Source organism: Hemitrygon akajei, chromosome 2, assembly GCF_048418815.1.
Source record: "Hemitrygon akajei chromosome 2, sHemAka1.3, whole genome shotgun sequence".
In the NCBI taxonomy this organism is placed as follows: Eukaryota; Metazoa; Chordata; class Chondrichthyes; order Myliobatiformes; family Dasyatidae; genus Hemitrygon; species Hemitrygon akajei.
Window position 1 is genome coordinate 26,893,078 of NC_133125.1, and position 14,756 is coordinate 26,907,833.

Genomic DNA, 14,756 nt, shown 5'->3' on the forward strand with positions numbered 1-14,756 from the left:
CTCCAATCTCATCTTATTGATTTGGAACACCTGACTCCAAATAGCTTTTGTAGAAGACATAACCCCAGAGGTTCACATACTTTTCGCCAACAAATACATGTAGTACTGGATAAGTTTTCTCAATAAATAAATGAACAAGTGTAGTGTTTCTTTTGTGTTATTTATTTAATTGGGTTCTTTTAATCTAGTTTTGGGTCATATTTATGCAGAAATAGGGAAAATTCTACAGGGTTCACAAACTTTATACGACTACTATAAATTACCTAAGCATATGAAAAAGAATTAGAACATACAAAAATACTAAGGGCTCACAGAAAACCTCTAGTTAATTGGAAGGCATGCAGCATTGGTAACCAGAATACGAATGGGGGTTCAACTAGTAGCAGCTTGGGTTGGGAGAGGAAAAACCCTTGCAATTCCCTCTCAGCCCTGAAAGAAATTTACTAAGTTCCATGGGACCACAATGACAAGGAAACACAATCCCACTATTCCACTTAGTTTTTGTGTAGGATAATATTTGTTAGTTGGGATTTCAATCAACTTCCTTTCGATTCTTATTGCAATTAATTCACTTTCCTTGCAGAAATTGGCTTTGGAACAACAGCTTGTCGGGTTATATGCAGCTTGGACTCCTGGTCATCCTTCAATGACCAGCTTAATTAGCTTATGACCCAGCTGATCACTGTAGCGCTTTGATGGTTATAATCAGTTCAGAATGAGTGTACATGCAACTGTAGAAATAGATGTTAACATGAAATATAAAATTGAAAATGATTTGTCTACAAATGGAATGACTCGTACCAGTATGTTACTGAGATTAAAATTTACATTGATATTGTTGAAAATTCGCAACATTTCCTGAAAAAGCATATCCCTGTAGGCTCATGTGTCAAAATGCCTAATTTCTGTACGTAATGATATTGAGTATAATGGCTATTTGATACTGAATTATTTAATTATTCAAATAGCGTAGTCTTTTGAAAGTTTTACAAATATCATCTGAAACCTGTTCAGACTACAGACTAAGTACTTCCAGAACATGCAGGAAGTTCACTGGATTGATTCCGAGTATTGAAGGCTTGTGTGACTGGGCCTGTATCTTCTGGAGTTTAGAAAATTAAGAGGACTGCTCAAAGGGAAAGTACAAAATTATTAAGGTATATGGCAGAGAGATATGGAATTGATGGCTGGGTCTAGAACCAGGGGTCACATTCTTAACATATGGAATTGCCCGTTCAGAACTGAGAAGTGATTTCTTTCTCCACAGGCTAGTGCATTTTTTGAATTCTTTAACTAATTGGGCTGTGGATGCGAAGTCACCTAGTATATTCCGGACAGGGATTATTAGTTTTTTGGACACTAAGATAATGAAAGGATTTGGGATTAATGTAGGCACCGAGATAAAAGATCAGTCATGAACTACTGAAAGGTGAAGGGATAAGCCAGAAGGCCTATTCCTGCTTCTACTTCTTTTGTTTAATATGTAGTTTCGGAGGCAGAAGGAGATTACATTCTGCTTTAGATCTTACCTTTATTAGGTGAAACTGACAGTTTTCAAATGAGTAGCTAAAACTAATTGACATTATTCACTCATACTGATGTTCTGGCTGTAAAATTAACACAAAAGCAAACACAACATGGATATTTTTATTCTTCATGTGTCGCTCATTCTACGTGCTTTCCTTGATTGCCAGTAGAGCCCTGAGATTTCTCTTCTACCAATGTTAATCTCTGGGAAATAGTAGGGTTTAAGATCAACAAATGATCACAGAAGTAAAAGGCAATACATATTATTTACAAATGAACAGTCAAAAGTCATCTAGAAATGTTTTTTTCAGCAATATTTTATTGAAAACAGATACAAAAGTGGTAATTCATAGTAAACCTGTCTCTACATTCATTACTAAGTAAAAGGTGTAATGGAATCTGCATATTCCATTTTCATATGATGTATTTCTTTAAGTATAACAACTTATAAACTGAGCAGATATTTAAAAAAAATCTTACACAGGTATGGTGATCAAGTAAACAAATAGTAACTGGGCATTTGTAATTCACTTTCCATACTTTTTTTCTTCAAGGGATACGCTTGTTTTGTAGCTGACTTGTTTCATAATATGAGCTTCTCATCTTGCACTGCTCCCCACATTAGCTCTTGGGGCAGTTGCTAATTGACTCGCCTGGAAAATTTAACTTTTCCTTGTGTTTTACGAGTCTTGAAATATCTCATAGTAAGCAAGCTTGGGATCAGTAACTAAGCACATGGTAACTATAGCTACAAACTCTGCTCGTATTATACATAATCACACAATTATTTACTTTTTGGTCAAATAATTACTTAAGGTTGTTTTTTGGACTTTGACCGCTCTGCTAGTGACTCTTCGCTGCAGACCATTTACACACTCCACTAACTTTACAGTGCACTGACACCATCCCTTTACCTCCTCAGATGCTGCTTGTTCTGCTGAGTCTTTGTTTGCCCCACTCCATTGAAAATGATAGTTAATTAAACACAGATGTCACAGATAAAGCATTGATGAAAGGCAGTGGTGTAAATGCACATAAGTTTTGTTTTACCGAATTCTTTCTCACCAACTTCCTGTTCAAACCAGCCAAACTGTTCAAAACTGACATCAAAGTCTCATTAAGAATTGTAGGAGCTGATTCAAGTTCTTTATCTAATATGAAATGTAATCTCATATATTCCTGCTTAGATCAAGATCAGGCAAAAATAAGTGTCTTCCCCATCTACAGGTTTCCCACACATTTTGCTTTTCCACTTTCTTCTACATATTGAGCAACTGCGGTTTCAATCTGACATGATCTTCAGCCAGAGAGTGGTGAATCTGTGGAATTCTTGCCACGGGCAGCTGTGGAGGTCGTCTGTATGTATATTTAAGGCAGAGGTTGATGGATTCTTGACTGGTCAGGGCAAGACGGGATATGGGGAGGAGGCAGGAGACTGGGGCTGAGAGGAAAAATGGATCAGCCATGATGGAATGGCAGAACAAACTCGATGGGCCAAATGGCCTAATTCTACTCCTATGTCTTATGATGCTCTAGATACCTGTGGAATTTCGTGAGCTAATTACTCACAGACCTACACTTTTGAATTTTAATGACACAGACATTTACTTTTAATTCTAATTAACAAAACCGTTCTCAGTTAAGAGATCGATTTAAACACCTAATGTCACAGCTACATAAATCTACTCAACTAGAGTTATGCGTTAAGAAGGCCTATGTAACCAATACAACATGAAATACTCTGGAATTGGGGTGTATGGGTAGCACCTCTGGTGAAAGGGCTTGTGTCCAGTCTGGGGTAGCTCACTCAACTGTGCTCTTCACTGGACACGCGGCTCTCAGCCGTGGCTCCAAGCAGCTGTCTGAATGTGACAGCAGCCACACGCCAGCGCACTGCTTCAACAGGTGAGGGTAGCCAGCGGCCCTCATACCCCGGTGAAGTAGAGACACGTCTGTCCTAGCATGTGAAGTCAGTTCAGGCGGATGAGGTCTACAGTGAGATTCGACGGCCTGCAGCGCTCTGTGGAGAGCGACGGGTATGACAAGGCACAGAAGTCATGGTCATCCACTGCAACCAGAAAAGACTCCACTTGTGATGACTACTTGTCCCACTGAGGTGGAACTGCCCCAGTGCAATGGCTCTTCCACTTGAAAAACTCTCCGCACAGGTTTCCTGCCAATGTTAGATATGATGGACAACCACTATAATCCACAAGTATGTGTTTGCTGGAGTATATCCAAGATTTCCACTCTTCATCCTCCTGAAGCATCTACTTATGTAGAGGGCACCTGACAGGAGGGGAATTGGAGCAGAGTGCGGGGAGAGGTGGAAAAAAGTTTAAAATGTTTCTAGACCTAAGCCATAAGAATGGAAAAAATACTCAAGATTCTGGTACTGTCCCATCTGGCAACTTCAGGACAGCTTTAGTAGCCTAGACTAAAAACAGAGACTGCAATGAAATAATCTATTCTCATGGAAACTTCCAGCAAAACTAAAGAAAAAATTGCTGCATTGATCTGTCCTGAATATTGCAGAATACCATTAAAAGACAAAGCAATTAACTAAATATTGAGGAGTTGAATTTTCTGCAATTGCAGCACCATAACAATGGCCCAATTTCAGAAGGAAACTAACTAAATAAGATTTCTGATGAATATTTGCACCTAAATTATGGAAGTACAACAGAAGAAACACTGAGGAAATATGTCCCAAGTGAATTTGTTAAGCGTCATAATAGAAATAGAAGCTAGCTAGGAATTCAACTTAAGGAAACTGATGACCAGTTGAAATGAAGATCCAGAGATAGAAGACCATGAGTCAAAGAATCTGTGCTCCGAAAAATAATGTCATACTAAAATTATACTCCTGTTCTAGTCTTTGACCAAACGTTCCATTCTCTTAAGTTTACGCTTATTCTTTGGCATTGGTTTTGTATACAACCCATTCTTAATCAGATGTTCCTTACTGTGATGGACTTGAGCTCCGTGTTGAAGCTGGAATGAGCACAATGCCTGAAGAGGTCGCAGAATGACCTGTTAATTTAAAACAACACAATCACCTGAATTTCATCTTAACATTCTAACATCAATATTTTACTATCTCTAAGATAGTAACTGTTAAGGTAGAAATTACATTCTCCTTTTAATTAGTCAGGAAAACAAGAAATAAGTCTTGCAAGTCTTCAAGCTTTTGACCATTTAAGTGTGCTCACTGATAAACATGGCAGTCACTTGGCTTGGAGCACTACTGCACAAACCATAAGATGGACAAATAATTTACTGGTTTGAATAATTCAAAGTGTATAAGACAGTACTTGAACCATACAATTATCAAATTTCAAGTGTGCGGTTGCAAGTGCATGGCATAAAATCATAATCTTTACAGTAATTTATTAAAAAATACTGTCAAATCCCATGAACTACAGTTCAAACAATGGTTCTCCGCAAGTGGTGGGTTTCCACACCACCTGTGCAGACTGGCGGTTCGGTATCTCCAGGATTGGCCAGGAAAACGTGTGCCTTTGTGGGGCGGCCCAGCAGACGACCCGATTCCTCGCTGATTTTGCCGACTGAGGCGCCGTGCGGAACTGAAACATTGAGATAGCAGGTGGTTTGTGCTGCAGCCCCTCACTTGAGTAATATCTCTCTCTCTCTCGTTGGAGGGCGAGAGCCTGTCGGTCCCCAAGTCAGTGGGTTTGGAGAAGTGACATGGAATATTGTAACATCGGAACAGCGAGCTACTGCTCTCTGCTCTCGTTTTTGCAGAAGCAATCTCTCTCTCCCTCACTGGGGACAGAGAGCCTGTCTGAGATACCAGAGTGCTGGGTTATGGACTGTAGTTTTTGATGGATTCTAGATCAAGATCTCTTTGGGGCTTTTGATATTGCTTGCACAGTGAAGGGGTGGGGGGGGGGAGGCGTTGGTGCATCTGCTGGTGCAAGTGAGAGGAGAAAGCGGGAACTTTGGGGTTTGATACGACTATCATTCATTCTCTGGGGTTTCTTGTTTCGTAGCGAAGAGTAAGGGTTTCAGGTTGTATACTGTATACAGTCTCTGATATTAAATTGAACCATTTGAAACATTAATGCCAGTCCTTCTTTTGTGATGTTGGTCAAGGTGGAAGTGCCAATGGAGTTCTGATAATGGAGCTTCCCATCTACCCATTGGCCAAATTAGATTCAAGGAAATGAAAAGCAGTCAGACAAAACATGGGAACTAAAGAACAGTTAATCTGATTAATTGTCATATAAATAGAACAAAGAACTTTAAGTCACAGGACCAGGCACTTTGGCCCATGATGTTATGCCAAACTAATATGCAAATTCAGTAATAAGGAATGTGGAAAAATCATACCATGGTTTCATGAAAAGAAAAAGAAGTTTGACAAATCTGAAACACAAGGATATCTACATATGCTGGGAATCTTGAGAAACACATAGAAAATGCCCGAGAAAGTCAGCAGGTCAGTCAGCATCTATGGAGGGGAATAAAACAGTCATTATTTTAGGCCAACAGTTTCATCAGGATTGGTAGAGAGAAACCACAATAAAAGGATGAGGGTGATAGGTAAAAGCAAGTGAAGGGAAAGATAGGTGGATAGGAGAGAGGGGGTGGAGTAGGAAACTGGGAGGTGATTGGTAGAAGAGGGAAAGGACTGTAGGAATGACAAATCTTAAAGCTATCTGAAGATGTAAATAGCACTATCAGCATAAAGGACCTAGTTTTCCGAAAGAAAATTTGTAAGATGTTGCATGAAAGTATAAAAGAAAAATAAAGCAATGTGATTGGGACAATATATTACCATGGATACAGGATTTGTTAATAGATGAAACACGAAGAATAGAAATAAATGGATCTTTTTCAGCTTGACAGGCATTTACCAATAGGAAACCACAAGGATCAATATTATAGCCTCAGCTATTTGCAATTTATCTTCATGACTTAGATGAAAGAACAAAGAGTAATCTGGCAAGTTTACTGATGAATCAAAGGCAGCTGGGAAGTGAAGTGGAAGCGATGATTATTGAAAGGAATAAAGATAGGTGAAATTAGGGCAAAATGATAATAGTAATAATTCATTTTGTTGGGGACAATATACAACAGAATATTTCTCAGAAGTGAGAATCTAATACAAAATGATGTGCATTTGCACCTAAAATATAAAAGTTATGTTCATATATAAAAGCTAATAGCTGGGATGGCACATGAGAAGCAGGGTTTTATTTCAAAATGACTAGAGCATAAAAATAAGAAAGGATTAGACCATAAGACACAGGAGCCGAATTAGGCCCTTCAGCCTATTGAGTCTGCTCTGCCATTCCATCACGGCAGATTTATGATGCCTCTCAGAACCACCAGCTTTCACAGCCTATTTTCTGTAAAATCAAGCTATTTAAAGTCACACTACTTAATAAGTATGGCATGCAAATAAAGCAGCCACCCCAGCATTACAGCAATTAGAGCCTCAATGATGTCATCTCGGGAGAGGAAATTGATTTTGGTTTGTTTATCTTTCTAGTAAATTGCACTTTCCAAATGAAGATTGAATGAACTTAACTCTTGCTGTGAGTTGAACAGTTCTGATTAATTCTGACCATTAGCTCCATGTCCATTGGAAATTTGTTGGTGATATGATATTGTGTCAAGAGGGTCAGTATTGGGGCAATTATGAGGTTTTGTCTAATTCTAGTCTTACTGAGATTAGTTCCGTTATAAACCAGTTGGTACATTGTGGAGCAAATGTAAGATGGAGACAAATTTCAGTGGACAACCAAGTGAGTGGAGTGTTCCGCTTTCGCAACTGAAGAACAAAGTCAAAGGCTTTAGCAAGATCAAAGAAGACATTTATATTGTTGGTGCAGATCCCTGAATCTTTTCTTGGAATTGTCACACAGTGACTATCAAGCACTTTGTATTCCACACTGATGTGGGACACAGCCCTTGGCTTATTCTAGAAAATATATATTATTTTTATGCCCGATACCACTCGGAACACAGTCATGGGAGGAAGTTACTCAATGGAAAGATGCATCCTTGAAACCGTGTGACTTCTCCAGTGACTTAGACCTTAAGACATAAGAGCAGAATTAGATCATTCAGCCCATTGAGTCTGCTCCACCACTCCATCATGGTTGGTCCATCATCCCTCTCAACCCCATTCACCTGCCTTCTCCCTGTAACCTTTGATGCCCTGACCAATCAAGAACTTATCAACCTCTGCCTTAAATATACCCAGTGACTTAGTCTGCACAATCGGCTGTCACAATGAATTCCACAGATACACTGGTCTCAGGCTTAAAAAATGCTTCCTCATCTCTGTTCTAAATTGGTTTCTCTCAATTCTAAGGCCATGCTTTCTGGTCCCAAACTCTCCCACTATAGGAAATGTATTCTCCACATCGACTCTATCCAGACCTTTCAATATTCAATAGGTTTCAATGAGATTGCCCCTCATTCTTCTAAACTCCAAGCAGTACAGGCCCAGAGCAATTAAATGCTCCTCATATGATAACCCTTTCATTCCTGGGATCATTCTTGTGATCCTTCATGGCCCCTCTCCAATACCAGCACATCTTTTCTTGGAAAAGGGGCCCAAAACTGCTCGCAATATTCCAAGTGTGGTCTGACCAATGCCTCAGTATCTCATCCTTGCTCTTATATTCTTGTACTCTCGAAATGAATGCTAAAATTGCATTTGCCTTCCTTACCACTGACTTGATCTGTAAGCTAGCGTTTCGGGAATCCTGTACAAGGGCTCCAAGTTCCTTTGCCCCTCTGGTTTTTGAATTTTCTCCCTGTTTAGAAAATAGTCTATTCCTTTATTCCTTCTACCAAAACTCATGACCACACACTTCCCTACACTATATTCCATCTGCCACTTCTTTGCCCATTCTGCAAATCTGACCAAGTCCCTCTGTAGACTTCCTGCTTCCTCAACACTACCTGGCCCTCCACCTATCTTCATATTGTGAGGCCAATTTCCGTCATCTGAATCACTGACATATAACATGAAAAGAAGCAGTCCCAACACCAATCCCTGTAGCACACCACTAGTTTCTGGCAGTCAACTAGAAAAGGGCCTCTTTATTCCCACTATTTGCCTCCTACCAGTCAGCCAATCTTCTGTCAATGTTAGTGACCTCCTTGTAATCCCATGGGCTCTTGTTAAACAGCCTCATGTGTGAAGCCTTGTCAAAGGCCTTCTGAAAATCCAAGCAAACAACTTCCTTGTAGTAACATTACTACAAGGGTTTGTTTGAGATGGCACCCTGAATACCATGGTCAGTTAATTTTCGTCTTCCTTGGGTTATCTTGTAAACTAAAGCGAGATTGAATGGGATGGATTTGTTCATGCTGGTGTAGTGAAACAGTTTGCACCCAGAGTGCTGTTTCATAAACTCAAACAACCCTGACTGACTTAGACTTTTGATGCGATAAGAGAGCCTTGTCAATAGGTTCACATTCCTTTTGGTATAATTCTACTACACAACTTGTGTGAAATTGTGATTCTTGGAAGCTACTTACCTCATGAATGTAGTGGTCCTTTTCTACAATGGAGAGAGCAAAGGCTGCACATTCCAGTGTAGAGAGACATGTATTGTTTGGCTGAGTTCGAATTATGTACTGGCTTGATAAACTGGTTTTCAGTTGAACCTAAACACAGAATGAAAAAAACTAATTATTATTTCAAAGCCAATAATTTCATAATCCAAGTCACACTGTCAGGGGATATCTTTGGCATAATAAAACATTGCAAGACACTTGGCGAAGGTATTATCTATCAAATATTTGAGATATATGACATTGATCCACAGAGAGTAAGCCAAATACAAGGCCAAGGGAAATTCACTTGCCACAGAATACTCAGTTCTTGACTTCTTGTTACCATTCTATTTTTGTGGTCATTTTAGCTAAGTTTCTAATCTATTGTGATCCCTTTGCCAATCTCTGCCACTGGATGATTATGGCTAAGGAATTTGATGAAACAAATACCAATGGAAACCAGAGGGAGAAAGTGATACTGTTCTCTGGAGATGCTCCCATACTTGCATTAGTGGAAAGAATCACTGGAGTTGCACAAGCTTAGCACAAATTTGTGAGTAACAGGCAACAGCAGGTCATGGTGAATGGTTGTCTGGAGTGAGTTATATAGTGATATTTCCCAGAGATCGGTGTTGTGGCTGTTGTTTTATTTAATGCAAGTTAATTACCTAGACGGGGTGCACGTCACAATTTCTAAGTTTGCCAATGACACAAACTTGACAGCATTGGGAACTGTACAGACAAAACATAAACGGCCTGGTGGAATGGGTGAACCATGTCAGATGAGGTTTAATGTGAAGAAATGTGAGTTACTGTTTTGGTAGGAAGAATGAGTAGTGGCAATATAAAATAAAGGCCATTGTTTTAAAGGAGGTGCCTGAGTAGAGGTCCCAAGTCACAAATCATTGAAAGTGTCAGGGCTGGTTGAGACAGTGGCTCACAATTCTGGACTTTATCAATAGAAATACAGAATATTAAAAGAGGAAAGTCATGCTGAGTCTTTATAAAACACAGGCCTGGTCTCAAGTTGAGCCTTGTTCCTCACGATAAGAAGCGTATGAGACATTAGAGAGTCCAGTAGAGATTTATGAGTATGGTTCCTTATATAAGAGACTAGAGTCATGAAGATGGATTAAAGAGGTTTGGACTGTTTACTTTAGAAAAGGCTGAGAGAACATTCGATGAAAGCATATAAATATTGAGCAATTAGAATAGAGTGAATAGTAGGAGGATGTTTCTGCTGGTGGCAAACTCAAGGTATAAAATTAAACAGAATTGGTGGTGGTAGGTTTCACTGAGGTGTTGAAAAGAAAGTTTAAAAAAAAATATAGTGAGAAAAATATATGGTGAGTAAATCTATGGAGTTGCTCTGGTACAGGGAAGAGGGCAGAATGAACCAGTTGTACATCAGTGAGTATTTCAGTAAGTACCACTGTTAATGACACTTTCCATCATACTGCTGGTCTTTATGAAAGAGCTGGTGGGATGGTGCTGGGCCAGATTATCACTGAGTCACACAATATAGAAACAGGCTATTCAGCCAACCAGCCAAACATCCATCGGCAATCCATTTACTTTTATTCTCCCCTCATTCCCGTTAACTCCCCACCAACCTAAAAACCAGGGTAAATTTACAATTATACCACCAACACGTGGATGAAATTGGAACATCCAGGGGAAATGTATGCAGACATACAAAGAATGTACAGACTACAAACAGATAGCATCGGAGATCAGGACTTAACCTGGGTTGCTGGAACTGTGAAGCAGCAGCTCTATCAGTTGAATCACTGATAATTTTCCACTTTCCCACTTCTGCTGAAAGGTCTCTAACATGAAGTGTTAGCTCTTTTTCTCTTTCCACAGATGCTGCCCAATTTGCTGAGGTTCTGTCTGAATTTCAGATTTCCAGCATCTGCAGCTTTTATTCGGAAGTGTTGGATACATGCAAGTGTGGTAGTGGTACTGAAATGGTTTGGATAGAAACAAAATGAAGAAGGGTGATGATGAAGAATCTCAGCCCGAAATATCGACTCTATTCCTTTTCCGAGATGCTGCCTGAGCCGTTTAGTTCCTCCAACATTTTGTGTGGGTTACTCTGGACTTCCAGCATCTGCAGAATCTCCTGTGTTATGGTCCCAGAACCTTTTCTGAAACAAAAGCTCTCAGGCGCCTCTTAATATCATAAGGTGTGAAACAAATTGCAGAAAACTGGCATCTGTGATGGTTGTGGTCTCAGCAGGAGGCTCAAATGGATCATCCAGCAAGAAGAGTGAAGATGGTTGCAAATGCTTTGGCTTTATCTCACAAATCTGTATCTAGGGCTCTGCTCTCATTTCATCTACAAAATGAAACATCCCTCAGGAAGAGTCCAAGGAGCATCAGTGATACTTCTGTTTCACATAAACATTTTAGATTCTACAGTAGTTGTGGTACTTTCACAACGGAATTAAAATCCAAATTCCACAAAAGTTAATCTGTCAAATAGCCCTGGTCTTTTAGATATACTCACAACACTATATAAAAAAACACCTATACAGTACAGACATACTGTCATTAAGACATAAATAAATAATAATTTTCTGGAAAGAATGTATAAAGTAGCAGTAATTCAAAATGACAGCTTAAGAGCTGTCTGTTTGTAGATTCCATGGGGATTTCCAGTCATGGAACTATTGTAAATGTATGTCACAAAACACTCTGGCTTTCTGCCAAGTCATGCTTATTAACTGAATCTTCTGCCATCTTCAGTCTACATCAAATTGTCCATTTTTGTTAAATTGAACCCCCCCCTCTCTCTCACGGACACATCTAATTTTAGGTGTATAAATGGGCTTGAATTTCCACTTCCAACACCAACAGCATTCTGCACTCAAAAATGCATTCATTTTGTGAAGTGTTGGCAGTGGGAAGCAAAGTCAGCAATGAACTAATGCGATAGAGCAGCATTTTAAAAAGATCTTTTTAAAATAATCTCAATAAAAAAAACCCTGTATTTACATGATAACTTGTTGGTATTAAGTGGTAACTTGCTGGAGAAAATTGGCCAATGTAAATAACAAACGTGAAAAATCCTGAAGATTCTGGCAAACCAAAGCAAAACACACATAATGCTGGAGCAACTCAGCAGGTCAGGCAGCATCTATGGAAATGAATAAACAGTTGACGTTTTGGGCCGAGGCCCTTCTTCAGGACTTAAGTAAATAATAAGTATTTTTCTCACCTTTGTTATCCACCACCTGTGAGTAACCTGATTTGAAATTAAAAGGAAATTAAAAACTAAATCTTATAAATGATGCCCTTTAGTAGCTGTACTGAACCCTCTTCATGCCCTGAAAAACAAGCATAATTTGTGGAAACTCTTATTAATTCCCTCCAGAGTGATGCTTTCTAAAGTGGCACAAAAGATTGCGAAGATTCTGAAAGTAACCTGAGTTTAAAATCTGAGAGTCTTTCACACAGGAGAACCTTATTTCTAGTAAACTGCAAATAATCCTGTCACAGATGGAAGCTGCACAAATGGTTCTCTGGACACCAACAGCACCAGGATTTTCTGGTCAGTTGTATAGGGAATGGAATTTCTGCCCAGTACTCACAAGGCAAACGTTTCCAAAACTTATTCTGGAGGGAATTAAGGACAGGAGATTGCCATTTAATATGTTTGTGTGTGAGAGAGCGAGAGTGAATGAGAGAGAGATTGTTGTGTTTTTGTTTTTTTTTGCTTGTTGTGTTGTTTTATTGTACCCTGTGCTGTTCTGCTGAGCATGGTGGGTATGATATGTTGGTGCCACAATGTGCGGTGGCACTTGTGGCTGTATTGGTCATTGATGCAATCTGTGCACTTCACTACATGTTTCAATGTACTGTACACGTGACAATAAATGAATCTGAATTTCATTATACAGGTGTCCCCCGTTTCTCACAAGTTCGCTTTACGACACCTCGCTGTTATGAAAGACCTACATTAGTTCCCTGTTTTCGCTAACATAAGGTGTTTTCGCTGTTATGAAAAAAAGGCAGCACCAAGCTCCTCCCCCGGAAATGCATTCTAGCCGGCATTGCTTAAACACGTGCCTGTGAGCATGAGCTTTATATCGATTTATTTTGTGCATCTGTTAGCAAGATGAGTTCTAAGGTATCGGAAAAGCCTAAAAGAGTGTGTAAGGGTGTTACACTTAGCGTAAAACTAGACATAATAAAGCATTTCGATCGTGGTGAATGAAGTAAGGATATAGTGAGTTTGGCTAAGGGTTTGTGGAAGTTGACGAAGATGATGTTGAAGAGGTTTTGGCATCCCATGACCAAGAACTGATAGATGAAGAGCTGATGAAGAGGAAAGGATAACAGTTGAAGCCGAATGCAATAGCGAACGGACTGAAAGTGAAGTCGTCCAGGAACTGAACGGGAAGCAATTGCATGAGATTTTTGCTGCGATTGACAACACTGCATTGCAGAAAAGTATGACTTTAATTTTGAAAGGGTATGTACGTTTAGGGCATATTTGCAGGATGGTTTGAGTGCTTACAAAGAACTGTATGATAGAAAAATACGCGAGGCTAAGCAGTCAAGCATACTGTCATTTTTCAAGCCTTCCACAGCAGATGACGAACCTCGACCTTCGACATTAAGGCAGGCAGATATAGAAGGTGACCTGCCTGCCCTGATGGAAACAGACGACGAGATGACACCCCAGTCTCCTCTACCTCCCACCACCCCAACCTCCGATGATTCAGCCTAACGCACCATCATCAATGTGCTCACTGTCTTCCCGATTCCAATAAGTGAAACTACACTGTACGTACATTATTTCTACTTTATATACTTCTACTTTTTATGTTATTTGGCAGCTTCATAGCTTAAAGGTTACTGGAGAGAGTGCTTCTGCGAGCGCGCTTGCGCCGTGTGTTTTTGCCGCGAGTGCTGCCGAGAGCCCTTGCGTGAGATTTTCGCTACGGTGGACACTTCTGCAATAATTGTAGAAAAGTATTCCTACTTTACATAGGCTACATATTTATCAGATCGTTACTGTTACTTTAGGTTTTATGTGTTATTTGGCATGATTTGATAGGTTATTTTTTGGGTCTGCGAACGCTCACAAATTTTTTCCATACAAATAAATGGTAATTGCTTCTTCATTTTACGACATTCCGGTTTATGAACCATTTCATAGGAACGCTCTCTCTTCGAATAGCGGGGGAAACCTGTAAACTGATATTGAGGATAACGGAGGAAGGCCAAAGTAAATTAAGGGTATTGATCTCCAGACTGGTCTTGGATTTTATAATATACTGAAAGACAGACCATCGATGTAAAATGCCATTTTCCCCATCATCCCCACATGAAACAGATTTTCATTTCTATATATAAGAATTAATGTTTCAAAACAAGTTAACCCCAGCAGGGGATATTAAACTGCATAACTGAGGTGAGGTTAGCTCACATTTTATTAAAATTCAGTTAGTTAAAATTTCCAATTTGCAAAACATACAAAAGTATTATTAGAACCAGCATGCAGGTTTGCTGTAGCCAACAGCCACAATCAAATTTTTCACTTCAGTTACCTTCCAAGTTACCAATTTAGAAATATATTTACATTTACAGCAGCAATAAATCACAGATACACAAGTTTTGACTATTGCTGTAACAATTGATTGACATATATGATTCGTTTCAGTTCTACACAAATC

At 39.4% G+C, this 14,756-nt stretch overlaps 1 protein-coding gene across 3 annotated transcripts in view; it reads right to left on the reverse strand.

Annotated features, from left to right (window-relative positions):
• Positions 1–1,826: 1,826 nt before the first annotated feature.
• dtwd2 (DTW domain containing 2) overlaps positions 1,827–14,756 on the reverse strand; it is a 135,499-nt gene continuing 122,569 nt past the window's right edge. The window contains exons 5-7 of one of the 3 annotated variants that reach the window (XM_073069088.1): positions 9,052–9,180; positions 5,881–6,001; positions 4,467–4,560 (exon numbers count right to left, since the gene is read on the reverse strand). In XM_073069088.1, coding sequence (XP_072925189.1) covers positions 5,888–6,001; positions 9,052–9,180 — 243 coding nt within the window. In that variant the 3' untranslated portion in view covers positions 4,467–4,560; positions 5,881–5,887. The other 2 variants (XM_073069078.1, XM_073069070.1) reach the window with 2 other exon arrangements.